The 20,581-nt window shown below is 40.7% G+C and overlaps 1 protein-coding gene across 1 annotated transcript in view; it reads left to right on the top strand.

Moving 5' to 3' along the window:
* Nucleotides 1–20,581, top strand: part of LOC104545239 (pecanex-like protein 1) — a gene marked incomplete at its 3' end in the record, with an annotated part of 55,296 nt that overhangs the window by 17,843 nt on the left and 16,872 nt on the right. Inside the window, exons 6-8 of the mRNA XM_010190328.1 lie at nt 7,504–7,636; nt 12,401–12,585; nt 20,411–20,501. Coding sequence (XP_010188630.1) covers nt 7,504–7,636; nt 12,401–12,585; nt 20,411–20,501 — 409 coding nt within the window. The remainder of the gene's footprint in view (nt 1–7,503; nt 7,637–12,400; nt 12,586–20,410; nt 20,502–20,581) is intronic.

Here is a 20,581-nt window from a genome sequence, read left to right as displayed (position 1 = left end):
CAGCAGGACCCCTCCTCTAACTGGGTCAGATGAAGCACTTTAGCCAGTAGAAACAGCTCTCTTCCATGTGAAGTTCTTTATTGGAACCGAAAGACCATATTCCATGATTCATTTTTACACCTCAGCTAACAGCGTCATAACGTACACAGCATTTTGTCCATGCGTGCCATAGAAATGTTAACGTTAGCCCTCCCCTGATACCTGACTTTGAAGGCATAATATTGTTCTGTCACAGCTTTTGTGTGCCAAGATTGAGTTTTACAGAGCTACCTCTGATTTTTGGATCCGTTGTCATCTTAGTAGAAGTAAGATGTTGCTGTTCAACACTTAAAGTTGGAAACAGCGTTAGGAGTGATGTGTGAGGCTGAAAAGGAGTTCTGCAGTTTTGGAACTTAGCCGTGAGATAACAGTGGGAATGAATCTTGCATCTACCAATTGTTAATCACTGCCTGCTGAAGCAAAGTGCAGTTTTCATATGTCTTGTGAGGACTCCGTCCTGCTGCTTTGTCCCTTTTCTGGTATTTATGGATAATACAGGGGCTTTCATTACATGACTTATGACCACAATATCTACCATCTTCCTGATACTTTATAGTTCCACAAAGGATGTGATGGAAAACAAACAAAAACCTCAGGTTTTGTCCAACTCGCAGCGGTGGCTGTGGAGAGCCCAAGGGTGTGTGTAATTGTTTGGCAAAAGCCCCGAGTGCTACTGGTTAGAGGCTTCCTGTTACTTGCTAGAAATGTGCTCCTTTAGTGAGACAGGGTAGTGGATATCGTAGCTAAGGTTCTGCAGGGCTGCAGAAGGGAAAGTCAGGATAAGTGATGAGAAACACATGCTGCAGTATTACAGCCTGTGCCAACGGTTAAAAATGAAGTGAAATGCACTTCTTAGAATTTTTCTTGTTTGTTTGTTTCATTGGGACTAATACCAATAACATTTCACCCTGGTTACATCCTCTCAAGCTTCTCAGAGAAACCAGAAGTAGTGGTTCTTTTGAAATGCTTTTCATTGCTGTGGGAGTGAGTTATTTAAATGTCTTTGACGGTGTTTGTGCACCTACTCGCGATAGTTTTTACTTTAAAGAGTGGTTCAGTTTTGTGGACAAGTAGTGTGGATTGTTCATAATTTTGTCAAGAATTCATCGTAAACTGTAGATAAAGAAGAACTTTTGATATTTACTATAAACAAAGCTGTATCTACTAACTGAAGTTTATAAGCCACTTTTTCACGCTGCTTTGTAGATGGACCTGAATTTATTGTTACCCGTACAGCTGAGGAAGTTCTGAGGGCTCTCTGACTGTAATGGAAGTGCTTACATTGCCTGCAAATAGATATTCCAGGCTCTATCGAGGTTGGCTACTAATGAACATTTGATATTACAGTCAATAGGAGCCCATTCAAAGCAAACCTAACTGTGTGTGTATGATACACTAAAATACAGCACTGCTTATTGCTAGAAAGGCCGTGTGTAATAAAGGTTTAAAGCATCTTTTACTTAATTCTCACTTTGTGGTTAGATTTATTCACCTCAAGTTTCATAAAGTCTAATGGAGGTTGTGAACATGAGTGTGCTGCATGAACATACTACTAGCTATTGATAGCCAAATCCCTGGATATAGGGACTATATCGGGCAGGGGATCAGGTTAGGTCATAGCTTTAGCTCTTTGACCCCAAGTCCGTTAACAGTATATTCAAGAAGTCTGTGTGAGTAACACCTAGTGTTTTTAAAGTGGAATAATTCAAGTGGGAAGTAGGCTGACTGAGACTCCTAGTTATGTCTTTGGCATTATGATAGAAGTTTGTCTGTCGAGCTGGTCTATAGAAATGTTTTGATTCAGAACAGATGGTTTCATGGGCCTGGTTATTCCCTGCTTGACAGTGTTTTGCTTTTCAGATTGTTGTAATGACTGGTTTGACGTAATTGTAAATATTCCTCCAGCCCAGTCTCGAGCTTGTTTGTGATTTCCACACCCCCCCCATACATCCAGCCACAACACTGAAGTCTTGAGCTTTACTTTTCTTGTTTCTCTTTCGATTGTATTTTTTCTTTTCTTTTTTTGTGTGACAGGCTTTTCTTCCTAAATTGAGTGCTGTTTTCCTCGGCCCTATTTTCCAGCAAAAGTTAATATTTTAGAGGAGTTCTTCATTGTTTTTCCTTTGCTGCCTACATCTCCATGCTTCATACATAGACCTTAGTGATAATATTCATTAAATGTCCACAGTAAGTTATAATGTTCTAAGCCATCAGAAAAGCATAGGAAATACCTGCGGTTGTAGGTCTTATAATGGTGCATAATTCATGGTGATTAATATCCATCTACAGAGGTTATGGACTGAGTGGACTTCTTTCCACTTGGGTATCTTACAAGTGTGGTTTTTAAATCAGTGTTGGAGTACACGAGAATAAACTACAAATGCTTCAGTCGTGAGGAGAGGGGTGGCTTTGACTCATCAGTGCCTGTGAGAAGTATGGCAGTTCTCAGGTTTTGAACACAGGGTATAGATGCAAAATTTCAGTTATTTGGTTTGGCAAAGTATGATCAGTGTTAGAAGACAGATTTTGTTGCTTATGTGAATGCATCAGCCATAAACTATTCCTTTCAGCTTTCCCTGAGAATTTGTAGTGTTACAAATGCTTGAAAATAAATCACAATTTGCCATTTGATGGGGAGAGAAATGGGATGTTCAAGCGTCACTCAGGTTCCACGCACACGTTTAACCACGCTTAACCTGACTGATGTTTAAAACCATCACTTCAAGTCATTTTTTTTACCATTTCCTGAGAGATGTGATGTTTCCATTGTGTGTGGGGATTTTAGGGTGTTTTTTTCCTAGTCAGACTGAAGTTAGTCTTTAATCCTGGGAACTCAGTGGTTTTCCACATTGGTACTTTACCTGTGTATTACCTCCATACCATAACTTTCCAGGAATCTTCTTACTTGGGAAAAATGTATTTTGGAATTTGTCTGTGGCACTGGATTTAGCACTTTTGCCTAGCAGAGCTGAAATGGCATTTGTTGATGCAATAAGACTTGGAAATTCTCCTTTTTCTTCCCATGCTGCTTCAGTTTCCATCTTCTAAGTTTGGGTTAGAAGCAGTGGTACATCCGTGCAGGGGGGCACTGTAAATGTTGCAGCTTGTATGCGGAAATGTTCCTGTTCAAAAGAAAATACTTGCGTTTTGTGTCTGTTCAAGCTAGATGTATTGTACAGCGATGGTGTAGTTGTAGTGTAAAACTTGGAGTCTTCAGAATCGCAGAATATGAGGAGTTGGAAGGGACCTGGAAAGCTCCCCCAGTGCAACCCCTCCAGAGCAGGATCACCAGAGCAGTCACACAGGAACACGGCCAGGGCTTTGGGTGTCTGCACACAAGGAGACTCCACAACCTCTCTGGGCAGCCTGGGCCATGCTCCATAACCCTCACACTGACAAAGTTTGTCCTCATCTTCAGCTTGAACCTCCTGTGCTCCAGCTTGGGACCATTGCCCCTGAAGTCCTGTGTAGTTCTTGTGTGGTACAGAAGGAGAAGTTTTTGAAAGGTGTAGCTTGCAGCCATGATAGTTCAGCCTGTCTTCAGGTATTTCCAGCTGTTGGGCAAAGGGATGGGAATCATTAGTTCTTCTAGAATTTTCTCTGCAATAAATTTTAGTCCTCTTATTGGGAAAGTATCATTGCAAATGTGTGATGATGAAATTACATCCCCATGACTTTCTAACTGCTAATTTGGTGTTTTCCCTGATCAGAAGTGTTACTGGGAGGGAAGGGATACATTTTAATAAATGTGTTCTTATGCACAGCTGCATTAACAAGTACAAAAGTCAAATTATTTCCTTTGTGAAAGGAGATGTATCATAGCTGGGAACAGGTGTGAGAGGGTTAAGTTCGCTAAAAAGTTGTCGTTAGGTCTCCACCTCTTATTTTATTGGTCTCTGGGATGCACGTTTGTGTCTCTAACTTGTGCACTTTGAACTTCAAACTCGATTTGTCTGTTCTTGACTATAGGTAATGTTGGGAGCTCAAATTCATATGGCAGCATGCGTAACAAATTGATACTGATGTTTCTCAGCATTAAGTGTAGAGTTTCGACATAAAGGTTTAGAGTAAAACAAAAGTAAACCAGACTTTGGCAAGAAGCACTCTGTGAGCACTTGACTTCCTTTACTGATTCACTTAAAGTAAGCAGGAACTGTAAAAGTACCCTATGTTATTTCCCCTGTTAGATGTAGGTTTTGTACATGACTCTAGAGGTTGGATCTTGCCTTTCTGGAGTCTAGAATAGGTGGTTTTAAGTAGCAGCATTGGAGAAGTGCGAGTGCTGGTCTGAAGATGTATTTAAAAAAAAACAACCAACAACAAAATCCAACCCAAAACCCAGCCCAACCAAACAAAAAAACCCCTGACTGTCCCACAACGATACTTTGTTTAGTTTTGGTTTTACATGTCAAAACATTGTGTTACTTTGTAAATATTAAACGAGGCTTATTTACGCTAAAATAAAGCTATTTTCCTTCTGGTTCAACTGCTCTCAGAGCAGGACAGAGGATGATTCAGGAGCTTTATCTTGCATCCCACTGGTGAACTCACAAGCAGCTGTGTTGCTCCTTCTCATTACAGACAAGTAGAAACACAAATAATACGTATTAACGTAAATAGCTTTTCATACTGGTATTTTTTTTTTATCCTGTGTGTTCTTGAAAATGAATTAAAAAGAAAACAAACCAAAAAACCTCAAACAAAAAAGAACAGACAACCAAAAAAAAACCCCATAAAAAACGTCCACAACCAAACCAAAACTTTGCTCAGTTTGGCCTTCTGCCCTTCAAACAAACCGACATCCTTTCTGCTCACCAAGGCTGTGGGGTTTGGTTTGGTTTTCTTGTGAAATTCCTTAGTCAAGCTTTCAACAAGTGGCTTCTTGGAACTCGGAGCCTGTTGGGCTGAAAAGCTCTGCAGTCTTTTCAGAAGAACTTTCGGGCTTGCTTAGTGGTCCTGAACGTCACCAGCTACGTTCAGGAGTTTTGTACAGAAGATGTACACTGAACAAAAGCTTCAAGATGAATGAAAAAGCCTTTGGTTAATTAGGTAGCTACACCAAAATCTGTTGTTATTATTTCACTTTTAACCTTTAAAAATCAAAAGTGAGCAAATGCCAGCACTATCTGCCTGTGCAGGTTGGATTTTAATCCCCAAGCACATAGGCATTTAATTTTTTATTTTCAGTCGTATTTGTTTCTCTTTTCCTCACAAAACACTGCCTCAGTCAGGGCTTGAGGTAGGCTTGCTTTAGTGATGAATTGGAGCTGTGTAGGAAGGACCTCTAGTGTTTCCATAGTCTGGGCTTCAGTTGTTGCAGGAGGTGATGCTTAAAGGAATAAAGGAAACGAAAAGGAAACCAGGTGTTGTCAGTGTGAACTGTGCTGCCTTGAATTGCACCTGAACGCTGCTTTTGCAAAGTAGTTGCAAATGGTAATTAAGATGCAATGCTGATGTTTACCATCTTAGTGGTGATTAAGAGGTTTACATTTCAGTTAAGCCGAGTCACTGTTCTTTATTTCGTGGTGCTTGACTGTGGCCTGATTAGCAGAAATGGGTGGAATTACTTTTTGCATCTGAAATGGGTGGAGGCTGTGTTGTGAATATATGAAGTTTTTATATGCTGATGCATACACTGGGAAAACTGAGCACCCAAAATTAGTGGGCAGTTTTGGCCTCTTGTGTGTTCACTTAATCCACCAGAAAAATGTCAGGATTCGTACTGCCTTGCTTAATGTGTTTCACTTTCCCAGTACTTCAGGTATGAGAGCTTTAAAGAAATCCTTGAAGAAATTAGGCTGTGTATTAATACAAAGTGCAAATATTAAATCACAAGAGAAATGTATTGAATTACTGCTGAAATACACTGAAAAGGAAGTCTCATCTATCCATGCCTGGAATAACAAAAGCAGTTGTGAAGGAGTGAGGAGAAAGTGAGCAATGTCACAGCTTTCCTGGAAGTAAAGGACTGAATTAAGGATGTCCTTAACTTCTGATGTTTTGCTAATGAAAAGCTTGTAACGTTAACCTTGGTCTTAAAGTAATCTCTTCGTGTAGCTTCTTGGCTTTTCAAGCAGACTACAGATCGAGATTTTGTAGAGGATATTCACTTGATAAGCTGTGCTTCATGGGTGAAATTAGACTCTTGTTCATGGAGTCTTCACTGCTTGAGCTATGACAGGAGCACACAGCAGTGGTAGGTTGCTGTTCCCTATAGACCAGCAGTAGAGTCTTTGCTGGTACGTTTTTGAAAGCTTCATGACAGGAATGTTGTAACTTGAAATGTGCTGAAGCAAACATGGATCGCTCTGCCTGTGAACTTTCTGCCATACAAAAACCATTGCTCCCTTAGTGTTTTGGTTTGGGTTTTTTTTTTCATTTTGGCTTGAGGCAATCCTTGGTTTTCTCTCACTCTGGTAACAGGCTTCTGGACTACCAAGTTGTGACTTCCCCTTCAAGACTGTGATTCTGCTCTTGCACTGACTTCATGTCAAGTTTGGTGGGTTTTTTCCTCCTTTACTTGCCTGCCAAAATCGGTATTCTCTGTGACCCATTCATGTGAGCTCTCTAATGCTCTGCTTTCAAATCGGTTAGTAGCTTCACCTCAGGAGGAAGACTCTGAGATTGTAGACACACCGTGAAGCAGGCCATAGCTGAAGAAGTCCAGATTCTGAAGCTTAGGGAGCACAGGTGGATTTTGGGGGGGTAATCTGTCAAAAAAAAAAGGCTCCGTTGAGTACATACAAACTTGGTTTTTTACAATGTTGCTGGACCAACCCCTTTTCTTTTTCTTGGTTTTGTTTGTTTGAGGAGTTGAAATAACAAAACCACCGATCCTCACAAAGACGTTACTCTCTCGCTTATTTCGACCCCCTTCTCTAATCCATAGTGGAACTGTTCCAAACTGAGCAGCATCTATTCCTTGCTGCCTATGAGGAAAAAGGAAAAACCAGCTCTGTTTTGTCCCCTGAGGAGTTCTGATGAGGTCAACCTCAACTGTACCTGTTTGGCAGAAATTATAACATTGAGAAGACAATATTGTGGTGAGGAGTGGCAGACAGCCTTTCTCGCTTGTCCTTTAGGCTTCTTTAATGATCTATCAAATGAGAAAAATGATCAGTCTTGTCTCTTCCTGCCCTGTGTAAATGGAAGAGATTTGGGATGTCCTGGGGTTTTTTTTGCAACCTGGCTATTTGGATCTGGGGGTTGGGGGACAAAAAACGTAAGCCGTATATTCAAGAGCACGTGCCCCAAGCACCCACCCACCCAAGTTTTTCCTGGTAATTGTGTGTTGTGATCCTGTCTCCAGGCAGGTTATTTGAACAGTCGGTGCATAAGCTACTTGTGTTGTTGCAAGTCAAGTTCGTTAACTTGGGGAGGGTCAGGGGGAAGAAAGGAGTCTTAAGTTACTGTGTACGTAACTAGGATGGGTTCTTCTTTGACCTAAAGTCTGTCTTGATGCAGCAGCACAAGCCAGCGAGGAGACTGTCACATTTCGGCGTGAACGCAGCACATTTAGGCGTCAGGCAGTACGACGCCGGCACAATGCAGGGAGTAACCCTACCCCTCCTACATTGCTCATCGGATCACCCCTCAGGTAGGGTATCTAAATGTTCCACCATATTTAGCATGCATGCAGCAGACCACTTCTCCCCACGCCCACCGGTGTTGCCAGAAAAGCACTTTTTACTTCCTTCCCCACCATAACCTCCTTGAGCTGTCACTGCATGTCACTGTGGGCTTGTTGAATTGTGCATGTCTATGTGGCACTATTTTCAAAATGATCAGGAAAGCCAGTCTCTAACATGTTATAGCTGATTTCAGGTTGATAGCAAGATGAACTAATGCCAACAGACTTGGACTCAGTGTTTTTTATCCAAAAGCTTTAGAAACGTTTGCTTTTGAGCAAGGAGAGAAACCCAAGAAAATATTAATCACCACTCCTCAGTTTGGTTTTCTTTTGTTTAAGAAAGTAACCGTTAGGGTCTGGTGCTGTAATCACTTATCACATTTGTAGATAGCGAGAGATAAGTGTAATAAAACATTTATGAAGAGCTAAATAATACGTGCAAAGGTTCCAGATCTAGAATACAGAAAAACCATTGTATGAACATCCTGCAGCTTATTGCAGCACAAGAGAAATCATGAAGTAATAGTGATGCTTTGTTATAGAATGCACAGTATTGCTCAGTATGCAATCTGATTGTTTAAAATGTACGATGTACATGGATCCCAGGGGTCTCCAGCCTTCACTGGTCCATTTGTTAACAGCACTGAACCCAGTGATGTGTTACATACAGCAGCTCTTTGGTCTGTCAGCTTAAACAGTAGAAGCAGCAACCACAATGTATTTTTAAACTTACTTTTAAAAAATCTTTCAATCCTGTGGTGACTTACGGTGTTGGAGAGGCAAGCAGAACGTTGCCTGTAGAGGAAGGAACAGTGTCCCATACGTACCGAAGTAATTCTTCCTCCAGCTAGATGATAAATACACAGGAATATTTGTATATGTTGTGTGTCCTCCAGCTAGATGATAAATACACAGGAATAATTGTATGTGTTGTGTATTCTTAATGATCTTCTCTCGTATGCTGAGCTATCCTTTAATAATAGGGGCAGTCTGCTTTTGTGTTTCAGGAATACTTGTGATATTTTCTAACTGGAAAAAGCTGTAGAAACGGAGCAAATAAAAAGAAAATACTTTGCAGTGGAGGATGGGGGAGGAATTGTGCCATCTCTGTGGCACCACTGAAGTAGTCAAGAATGAAGTTTTGAACTTTTCCTCAGACAGGAGGTTTGCAAGATTGGTACCTAAAATCTAACAAATGAAGGACTGACCTCTGCCATATGAAAGACTGAAAGTAGTTAGATGTGTTTTTGCTGGCTAGCACAGTGGGCAGCAGTAATGGCATCATTTCACATAACTTTTTGTTAAACTTCTGGTCTTGCTGAAGGTAGCTCGTTCAAATTTAAGTTAGTGATTTAGTTCATAGCAAGGGATGCTAAAACTTTGCCTCCTCTTAGATCACTGTTGCTCTACTTTCCATTGCATTCAGTTGCTTCTAATGTGTGTGTGTGTGTGTGTGTGTATTTTATTTTTTTTAAAGGGCGATAGTATAATTTTGTATATTGGCTCATAAGAGTCTGGTATTTTATTTTTTTTAAAGGGCGATAGTATAGTTTTGTATATTGGCTCATAAGAATCAATGCAGACTAATTGGAGCTCCTTAACTGTGCATTAGCCAGAGAACAGTGAGTTTTCTTTCTCATAAACTGGTAGAGAGTAGGGCAAATAAAGGAGTGTTTTACGCTGGGGCTGAGAGCTGCCTCATTTTCACGTGCTACTGCAGCCGTTGCGGTTCCCGTGGCTTACGCTGGACTTCAGTGAGGGATCGTGAGAAAACTGAGGTTGGTGGAAGTAACTTCTTAATGAGACAAGATGTTCAAGGGTGAAAAAAGAGATCAAATAGTCTAGCCTTGTATTTCCTCTATGTATCATCCAGGTACCTGAATTTGATCATTCCCAAATTTAAAAAACAAACAAACAACAAAAACAAACAAACAACAAAACCCAAACCAAACAAAAAACCCTCAAAAAAACCCCATACCGAACCATAGCTCTGCTTTCTCTGACACAGACATACTTTATCTAAAGTACTTGTGTTATAAACATATGTTCAGGATTGAATACAGCTTGCCCAAAGAGTTGTTTGTGATGTTAACTGAGTGCCCCTTGGAGGGGAGTTAAATCGCCTCAGTCCAACCAAACACCAAGGAGCTTTCTCATTTACTTTGACATGAATTCCATTTTTGAGCTACCAGCTGTGGAACGTATCTGAAAAATTGTAGTTATCTCTGTTCTGATTTCTAGCTTAATAGTCTAGAAGTAGTCTTGATTTCAGTTTAAATTCTGTGTTGCTGGAAAGATTATTTTTTTTTTTAAAATAAAATTGTGCATAAGGAAGGAATGTGAAGAAATACAGATTATTATTAATCTATTTACCACCAAAATCTTTTCAAAAAGATCACTGCAGCTGTACTGGCATTACTTGTGTTTGCCAGTGGTGAGCTGCCCCAGTCTAGTTCCTCATTGCAAATTCATGTGACTTCAGATGTTCAACTTCTGACAGTATGAGATACACTAATCTTTAGTTGCCCTGATGTTCCTTCTTTCTTACTCTTGCCAGCAAAACTTTAATCTTCTAATCTTCTAATTCTGGCATAAAATTGGATGTCGTGTGGTTGTTCCCTTAGAACCTGTTGAGTTCAGCCAGTTCCTGTCCATTATTGCAATTACTTTTCATTTCCTCTGTGGGATGTTTAGTAAAAGAGACAGTGGCATTATATATGTGCATGTTTGGCAATGGTGGGCAGTGATGGAACACCTAGTCTAGTAAATCCTGCCAGGTTCACATGAGTACTTTGCCTGAGAAACTTGAAATCAAACAAATAAAAAACCCAAAAACTCCCAAGCCCCAAAACCCACTGCTAAAAAATCAATCGCCCCCGTTTTTGTTCTTCCTAAAGGTCAGCGTTACTTTGGGCACTGTCAGTGTAAGTGTGCATTGGCAACGGCTGTGGTCAGTGGCATGTGCGTGTGTGTCTGGTATGAGAACGTCGGTGTCTGAAGCAGAATTTTAACTTCATAATTACTAATTAGGCAGTGAATAAATATATCTTGTGCGTATCTGTGCAATCTGCTAATGTCAGTGTTTTAGGGTTTTTTAAATTATTACATTATTATAACCACTGAAAGGGCAGCTTTGTGTGTACCTTTTGATAGGTGGCTGCTGTTGAAGGGAGAGCAGCATTGGTTAGCGTTGCTTTGGTGTGGCTGATCATACTTAAGGGAGACAATGAAGGCTGGCACATCTGTGAGCTTCCTTAGGGCTTTTGTTGCCATGTAGCTCACTGAAAGCCTTGTGTGCAGCAGTAAAACACCAAACTTAAAGCTCAGATTTAAATATGTTAGAAGACAGTGAAGTATGAGTTTCAGTTTTTTACCTCCCGAGCTGTGTGCATGTCTGCTTTCTTTTGCATGAGCTTTTCTCAACACCTGTTCTTCTATCCGTGTTTTGTTTTCCAGTGGTGCTCTAACAAAGGAACTGAAAAGTAGATGTTCTAGAAAATCCTGTTTAAAGATATCACCCCTCAGCTCTTAGCAAGACCTTGCTTTTTCAGCTGCCTTACTTGCCATTGGTAGCATTGCACTGTAAGCAGTGCAGTGTTAAAAGCAACAGATGATAGGTGGTTTTTCAAAAGTGTTCAAGCTGTTTTCTGTAGTCTGTAAAACAGAAATTCTTTATCTAAATATTATTTAATTTCATCGCAGCTGACAGCTGTGACGTGTAACTTCTTTAAAGGCACAAAATTAAGGATAGTAAAGAAACACTAAACTTGCAAAGTAGATGTGGTATACAAGTGAAAAGGTCATGTAGCCTCATCCTCTGCCATGTTTAATATTAAACAAGCTATTAAAAAAAAATCTAACTCTGTTAAATAGCTCTATAAAATAGTTTTGCAATGAGAAGGCTGTGAAAAGGGAGACCTGACATTTTCAAACGCTGTCTGCTCATATGGCTGTAAACTTCACAAACTGCTCTGAAGACCAACTTGGCTTTTAAACCTTGGGTTTGGTGCAGGTATGTGCCAGGGTGTAGGAGAACTTTCTTTCTGTTTGTAATAACAAGTAATAAAACTTTTGCCGTGCTGTTGCAATAACTTCAAAATAGACTTCACACTTCTGCCAGTTGTTATTTTGTTACGAGCATTCCTAACAAGCTCAAAAAAAGACTGAATCCAGACGTTTAACTACAGTTATCTACAAGGTCTTTGGCAGCATATGGCTACTAACAAAGCTTAAAGACTCTAGTTAGATTAATAGCTAGAAAGGTGATGTTCTTGTGCCTAAAAACAACCAACCAAGTGGGCAACTAAACAGTTGATCGAGTCATACCTCAGTGAGCAGAAAGGTGTTGTGAGAAGAGCAGAATAGTCACTCCTGTGTGTGGGTGATACTTCAGGTTGTCTGCAATTCGACTAACCAGCAGTAAGTTGCTTTTGCAGCCACAAATTAAGATTTATGAGAATATACTTGAGAGGGTGACCTGGGGAGATGTTAGAAAGCAATACTGCTTTTAAGAAGTGGGAGAACTGTTATCTGTAGGTTACTGACATAAGCAGTGTCCAAGTATTCTGTTATACAGAACTCACGGGTTATCTTAACCCCTAGTAAGTGGCTTTTTAATGCTATACTTGTTTAGTTTTCCTCTTTAAACTAAAAACACCTTGTTTTGCTTCACTTCTAGCTCTTTTTCCTCTTCTTCCTAGTAACGTGTCCCCAATGCGTGTTTTCTCGTAGCCTTCAAGATGGTCAGCAAGGCCAGCAGCCCTCCTCCCAGGTCAGAGTGCAGTCCCGCCCCCCTTCCCAGGCAGCTGTGCTCGGCGCTAGCGCCTCCTTGCTGGTGAGAAATGGGAGTGTCCACTTAGAAGCGTCACATGCCACTGCATCTGCTGTAGGCGGTAGCAGTTTGCACGATGAACTTGGTATGCAGGCCTTATGTAACCTTGGTGACATGGCACTTTAAATACAGCACGTGTGTCGGTGATGATGCAGTGAAAATCAGCTAACCTGAGCTTTGTTTCTGAGTCCTGTAGGTGCGTTTCGTAGAAGGCCGTATTGCTCATAAATCCCTTGCCTTTTCACAGTTCCCTTTCCAGGCCCTTTCTCTAACAAGTGCCCTCTAATGATGCATAGATACAAGCAGTGATGGTGTGAGAGCTTTTATGACTTATGCATTACATCTGTTACATTATTTAAGTTTTCTTGCGTTGTCGCAGGTCGTTGGGCAGAGACTGAGACCAACTTTGAGGAACTTCTGGTTCCTGAAAATAATATTTGTTGTGGTCCCTAGGATTTCTTACATCTTCAGATGAGTCTTGCTTAGCTGCTGTTTAAAAAAAAGAAATCTTCCTGTAAATGAGGGTTTTACTTTTCATGCACACTTTAATTTAGGAGCTTGAGATTGGAAGAAAATACGGACTCTTTCTTACATCAAATACCATCATTTCATGGAGCCTTACAGTGCCTGTTAGTTCTTCATGATCCATTTTATGTAGTATTCCTAACTATTTATTGACTTCTATGCAGCCAATAAAGTTGCCAGGGAGGAGGAAGTCAAGGTGTTCATAAGAAGTGACTGATTCCCTGTGTCACCGTAGTGCATGGGCAGACGTGGAAGAATTCCTGGCAGGGATCTCTGCAGCTCTCTGTGCATGGCCTGAATTACTTACGACTTCAGCATTAATATGGAATTCTTCCTCAGATTATTCAAATGGTCATCTTTAGAAATGCCAGTTACTGGTGACAGTATTTTAAGCAGATGTCAGCTGTAAGAACTTAACTTAAAGTTCAGGTCAGCTCAGAACACTGACAAAACACTTGTTTCAGACCTCAGTGTAACCCAGTACTTAAAGAGAAGGGAATTCCTGTTGTGTTCCACCAGTGGGGAAGACTTTGAGAGTTGCCAGGCTGCGCTTTAAATGCAAGTTTGTCTGACAAGTTTCCATTCTTCTGCACCATCTGGCTGCAATATAAGGAAAAAATTAATATGAGCAAAACTGAAAACAACCCTAATTCTCTCGGAGGTGTTTCATAAAATTTACCTACAGTTGTGCTAAATACACACAGTCTACTTGTCTGATAACTTTTGGTGTAGTCTGTGGCTTTTCTAGTTCTTAGGTAGAAAATGATCATTGCTTCTAAATACCTCTGAACTATGAAAGCTTAGCACATGAAACTACAGATTTCTTTAATTTAAACTCCTTTCATGTTTTAAAAAAACAACTGTTGGACTCTAACTCTGAAATTCAGATATACTGGTTATAGCTATCCCAGGTTAATGTCGAGATTGTTCTTGAAGCCACCGTTATTGTGTTTGAAGGATTTGGTTCATCTTACAAAAAATAATGCAATCAAGTTCTATAGAATTCAGTATTTAATACGCAGTCTAGTTAAATGAGTTATTTAAGAACTTGTTACTGTGTTGTAGTAGAAATCAAAGTGGATCATTTAAGAAATCAGCATTGCATTCAGGCACTCTGAAAAGGTGTATTCGTTGCACTTAGCGTGTATTGGAGTCTTCAGAAGTTTATATAGCTACATCAGTCTGCATTTTTTGTGACCTGTGCTAACAGTTATACAGGACAGCACATTGTCTTTGGGAGGCACAAAACCTCCAGGATCTCCTCAGTTACAAATCTGATGTATAATAGGGATTTATTCCTGGTTAGAAGCTCTGAGCATCTGTTGAGAAACCTTCCATGTGTGAAAGCAGCCATTATTGACAAGATCTGTTCTGATGATTTTTTGGAAAATCAAATTTTCTAGTTTGTGGAGCAGGCTTGGTGTGACAGATCCCATCTCTTGTTAGAGTCAAACAGCTGGCAGTGTGGTACAAGCTTTGACAGGCATCATTCCTTTACCAGGCGTGACAAGCAGGGAGACTATCTTTCCTTATAACTGCTACATGGTTTGTTGTGGGGTTTGGGTTTGGTTTGGTTTGTGGGGATGTTCTTTTGTTTGTTTAATCCTCAGGCAGGGATCACAGAATCCCAGACCGTTAGGGATTGGAAGGGACCTCCAAAGCTCATCCAGTCCAATCCCCCTGCCGGAGCAGGAACACCCAGATGAGGTTACACAGGAAGGCGTCCAGGCGGGTTTTGAATGTCTGCAGAGAAGGAGACTCCACAACCTCTCTGGGCAGCCTGGGCCAGGGCTCTGTCACCCTCACTGAGAAGAAGTTTCTTCTCCAATTGAAGTGGAACCTCCTGTGTTCCAGTTTGTGCCCATTACCCCTTGTCTTGTCATTGTTTGTCACCGAGAAGAGCCTGGCTCCATCCTCGTGACACTCACCCTTTAAATATTTATAACCATGAATGAGGTCTCCCCTCAGTCTCCTCTTCTGCAAACTAAAGAGCCCCAGCTCCCTCAGCTGCTCCTCACGCGGGAGATGCTCCACTCCCTCCATCATCTTTGTAGCCCTACGCTGGACTCTCTCCAGCAGTTCCTGTCCTTCTTGAACTGAGGGGCCCAGAACTGGACGCAATATTCCAGATGTGGTCTCACCAGGGCAGAGTAGAGGGGGAGGAGAACCTCTCTGCCCTACAACCACCCCCCTCCTGATACACCCCAGGATGGCATTGGCCTTCTTGGCCACAAGGGCACAGTGCTGGCTCATGGTCATCCTGAATGACGAAGTAACACTACTGCTCTGGTTTCCCTGAGTCTAAGGCTGTTGGGTTTGTTCTGTTGTCCCAAGTCACCTTACAGTGAAAGATGGCCCTGCTATTTTCCTTGAGGTTTTGTGTGGTTTGGGAATAGGGGAGGGTTGTAGGTTGTGTTTTCTTTAGCTTTCATTCTGATGCTCATCAAACCGGTGCAGGTGATATGACCAATTCTTTGTCACTGTGGAAATCACTGTGACCGCCCAGGACAGAAAAAGTGCTGAAAATAAAGGCTGGGGAAGAGATAGGGAAACAAAACCTGATTTATAGCAACTGAAAATACAAGTGACAAGTGCAGTGGATGGGATTATCTCTCTCTGTCCATTGCGTATAAGAATGTCTTTTCTTAATGAAATTCTGTTAGCATAGTCCAACTCTTCTGGAAGACAAACAGGGCATGTGTTAATTTATATGAGAAGCCCCCACATTTAGAACTCCTTTTTTTGTGTCCCAATGAAGTATCTGCTTCTACGTTCTTTCCATTTGTGTGTTGATGTCAAGCTGCAGCTCTTAAAAAGACACCAAATTTCTCTTTGTTTGTTTGTTTGCTTTAAATATTCATGTCTGTTAGCTTGATTCTGGTGGCTTGTTTTATGAAGGATGACCCTTACTGTGTTGTACCTAGCCTGCATCCACTCTGGTGACTCTGCAGTCATCTTTAACTGTGCGTTGTCCTGAGAGGAAGGCAAGAGATGCTTTGAGACATTATCTTTAGTTTTCCAGGTTCAAAGTAGAAAGATTTTTATCAAGGGAGAAGGAACTTGAAAGGATGGAAAAGGAGCTTAATGTAGGGCAGTAAACGTGAAGTAAATCGTAGGAAGAATACAGGACAGAAAGGAAAGGTGACAGACCAAATGCGGTGTTTATAGGCAGGATTAATGTGATATGAGTCTAGAAAGCAGCAAAATGTACACTGTGACATAGGTGAATGGTAGTCTCCAGTGTGGCAGTACTGATGCTCTTTATTCTCACTGATATCTGATTTCTGAGACACATAGGTGGTGAGTAGGATTTTTCAGTCCTTGCCATGAAGGCTGTACGTGTTACAACTTGTGAAGTAATTAGGAAACGAAGTACTGAGTTAACCAGAACAGATGCCCAGTTTCTGAAACTGGGTTAAAATAACAGCCTCTTGTCCTCAGCTAGGTGATTTTTGTTTTTTTTGAGGAGTATTGCTTTTAAGATTAAAAACAACTGATCATCTGGAGCTTTATAATACAGTTATGCTGCTGACTTGGACTTGTGGTTGTAGCACTTGTATAGAAGTGATAATCATTTTAATTTATACAGGCAGATTGTCTTGAAGATCAAAACTTTAAATATAAATATATACACTGATCACTTATTTGACAAAAACCAATTTAGAATCAGTTCCTTATTACCTTTTTATAATTAGTAGACTTAATTTATTTGACGTGTGTGGGGGAGTATTTTCAAAGGAACAAGTAGAAAAGAAATGCTCCCCATTGTTTCTATTGAAAATATCCTTGTAGTCTGGAATTCTGCATGATAGGTAAGTTACTTTTCTGACAAACTTCATGTAGAAATGAAAAATCAACTGCTTTGAAGTGTTTTGGCTGAAAACTTCCTCATACTGCAGCTGAAGGTGAAATCTTGACCTTTGGAAATGATAGCTCCTTGCATGCTCTGGAGTATTCATGTACCAATGGCTTTGTTCATCTTGCTGACTAGGATTTAAAAAACATTGTCATAAGTAGTAGATTACTGTGTCTTAACGACCTAGTGATCACATAGGCTTCGACATGTTAGCAGATTTCAGAACTAGTTTGAGAGGTTTGAAACAAAACAGTATTTGTTAGATGGGAAAATGAGAAATGTGCTGCAGACAGCTTGGTCAGAGCACCATCTGAGTTGGATCCCGAGCCACTTAAATGTTCCAGGTTTCATCAGTCTGTTGCTGTCCTTGGTTCCCGTGACTCTGGGGACAGCAGCTCATGCAGCGTGAACTGTTCTGTGTACGTCTCTGTCATTGGTGATGAGGTATTTTTGTCTTTTGACACAAGTCAGCTTGTTTCAAAGGAGGTACATTGGTCTTTTCCTCTTTTCGTGTCAGAGCAAAGGTGTGTTTTGGATTTGTGTGCCTCAGTATCAATGACTTGGTGGTGTTTTTGTAACCTGGTCCGAATAGAACATTGTTTGGGTGACTTGACTTGGTGAACATGTGGCTCTCCCTTTGAGTGGGGTGAGGAGGGACAAGTTGCAAGCATTTCTGTTTAGTGGACAAACACGCTATGTGCTGTATTCCTAGATCTGAAAAATAAACTTCTCAGTCTTCCATTTGTTCACAGCTTGATAGAACTGCAGTCCCTAGAGAAAGAAAAACTTGAGCCTCTTCAGTGCGGTTGTGTTAAAAATACTTCAGAGAACGCTGTGGGAGAGCTAGAAATAGGAGAGAGAGAAGATTATAAAGGGTAACTGAAAATGCTGGGTATATCCATAGGTATTGAATCTTGGAGCGTTGGGATCCCTCATTCAGTTTGAGAGCGCTGTGTGGGAGCTGCTGCTGTTTCACACAGTGCAAAACGATTTAATTGAAGGGACTTTGGAGCTTCTCCAGTCGCACTCCAGGGTTTGCATCCTCAGTGGCACCGAACAGTCCTGTTCTCTCTTCTGCCTCAGATGAGTTGAGGCTTTTCTGGAGAGCCTTTTGATATTTAAAAACAGAGGAGGAGGACAGGAAACTTTGTTTTTATTGAGAAGCCATGCATTTCTTGACAGAGCTGACTTCCTATTGAAAGTCTACATAAGTAGTGGGGAATGAATGACAAGTGTGGTAAAACCTGAGTCTGTTTTGTAGCTTCTGTGTAAACGTTTGGCATTGTTTTGTCTGTTTGTTATGTCTCTGTTAATCAGGGATGGTTTAACCCACCATAGCCATGCAGTGCCTATAGCAGCAACATTAATGCAGTCAATATTCACAGTTTCAAACATGAGTCGAATGTTGGGGAACCGTAGATATTTTTCAAACATGAAATGGTTTATGCTAAATTATTGTAATAGTTTGAGGCCCTTCTCAGACACTTGAGTGTAACAGTTGAGTAAACTTATTTCGAAACAAATACCTGATGTATTATGTCAGCCCAAGAGAATGGGGAAATTACATCTTGCAAGTAGTATATTCTAGTCTCATTTATTTAAAAATCAGGAAGCTTAATTTCCAGACTCTCAATTCAATAGTGCAAAACCTGAAGATTTTAACCTAAACGTGCTTGGTTCTCTTAAGGTTTGTTTGCATGGAAGATTTCTCTGTAATAAGTTATGCATCATTTTGTCCTGACTAGAACCTCAAGTGTATTATCAGTACCTTCATATCTGCTGTTGAAAACTTTTTTGAGAAATAGCCTTGTGTAACTGAGGTTTTTTATTCGGTGTGGGAGGAGGATTCCTGAATTCTTGCACTAGTTTAAATTTCAAATGTCAGTATCAACTCTTCACTGAGCATTAAAAGCCAAAGGATATTTAAAGTGCTTCACTCAAATCTTAACTGTTGAGGACAAAAAACACTAACAAGTGAACTTTCTACTTCTGTTTCCTTACAAATACCTGTAGCAGTTGTAATTAAATAGTGAGAGCTGAGCGTTGCTGAGCTCTGATGCACACTGGTCAGAGTGGTTGGTCTTAGTGTGGCTGCAGTGTCTGGTCAGTCTGCAGTGCTCCCTTTGAGGGTAGAAAGTGTTGTGAAGACACTTTGAATATACCAGTATTTTTCCTTAATTTCACCCATTTTGATCATTCAGTTCCAAGCTTTTAACCTTGCTTTCAAACACTTCTAACTCCAACTTAATTGTCTGTGGGTCTGAAGAGAAGCTGCAGCAGGATCACAGTGTGTTTTGTTAGTTATTTTTAAATAAAAAGCCACTGTAGCAGAAGCAGGTTAGATTCTTGCAGACAGGGGAAGATTGGAAGCTCTGATCTTGTTAGGTGTTTCTCCTTGGACTGCTTGTTAACCTGTATCAACTGAAGAAGAAAGAGCCACAAGACGTGCGGCTGAGATTCACACAGGCTTTGCTTCAGATGCTCCAAAGTGGGGGTTTTTTGTTTTGTATAAGCAGATCTTAAAATATTACATGCTTTGCATCATGGCTCAGCAAGTGCTTTGAGCTAGAGGAGATGGAGAAATTGGCAGAACATTTCATATGAGATCACAGTTTCAAAATCAGCTTCCTGCATTCAGAGCTGAAATACATTGACCCTGACCTCTGGGGGAAGTTACAGCGCTTCTCTCTCTGGTCAGACTCTTGTGGGAGAAGGGCACTACAAAACCACCATAGTGTGAGGAAGGTAGTTTATCATTTGAGTTACAATCTATGGCTACTTTTTCGTTAATTATATGTTTAGGAGTAGCTTGATATTGTTAATTCAAAAGGCTTTTATTAACAACTTTAGAAAATGATAGTTAATGGAGTTCCAGTAACTCCAGATGGTTTATGTGAGGAGTTAGTTTGCAGTCTTCTGTTCTTACGCTGAAGTGTTTGCTTCTGGCTTGTAGAAGAAATCTCTGCCTGCCATTCCCTTTTCAGTTTTTCTCGAGGTGACAGCTTCTGAAGCATCTCTGGCCACTTCTTTCACTCGTTGTGTTTCTTTTCAAATAGACATGTGCTTCTCAAAAGAATTTTAGCTGAATGCCATGCTTCTTAAATGCTGATAGTGAATGATTTACTGCTTGTTCTGCCTGGGGGGGAGGAGGCAGGGAAGAACGGACCAAGCTGGTCATCACAAGTTGTTTGCCTGGTTATTCTCATAAGTTTGCAGGGGGTGGAGGAAAGGCTCACATTGTCCTTGTGTTGTTATGTTAACGGTGCCATCTTGTAAATACGAACTCTTAAAATTTAGTATCACAGTTTACTGTATACATGTCGTGTAAAACAGTATGAAGCAGTACTGAGTAGCTAATGTCTTGACTGCACTAGTGGCACGTTAATGTGTAATTACACTTTATATTCTGACATTGATGTAAATTTAGATATCTAAATTGATCTCGGTAATAAGTTAATAAATAGAAACTAGTGCCAGTGGGATGAGAAACAATGAAATTTTGACCTGCTTTTGACCTTTTCTTCAACAGGTAAGTTCAGTTCTACGCTCTACGAGACAGGGGGCTGCGACATGTCACTTGTGAACTTTGAGCCAGCTGCAAGAAGAGCATCCAACATCTGGTGTGTGTGAAGGCCAGTCCAGAGTGCTGATTCTTGTCTTACTGTAACAAAATCTTTTCAATTTGATTTTAAAAGATAAT

This window comes from Mesitornis unicolor, unplaced genomic scaffold, assembly GCF_000695765.1.
Source record: "Mesitornis unicolor isolate BGI_N332 unplaced genomic scaffold, ASM69576v1 scaffold278, whole genome shotgun sequence".
Classification (NCBI taxonomy): Eukaryota; Metazoa; Chordata; class Aves; order Mesitornithiformes; family Mesitornithidae; genus Mesitornis; species Mesitornis unicolor.
The sequence above is the reverse complement of the archived record's forward strand: the minus strand, read 5'-3'. Positions and strand labels throughout refer to the sequence as shown.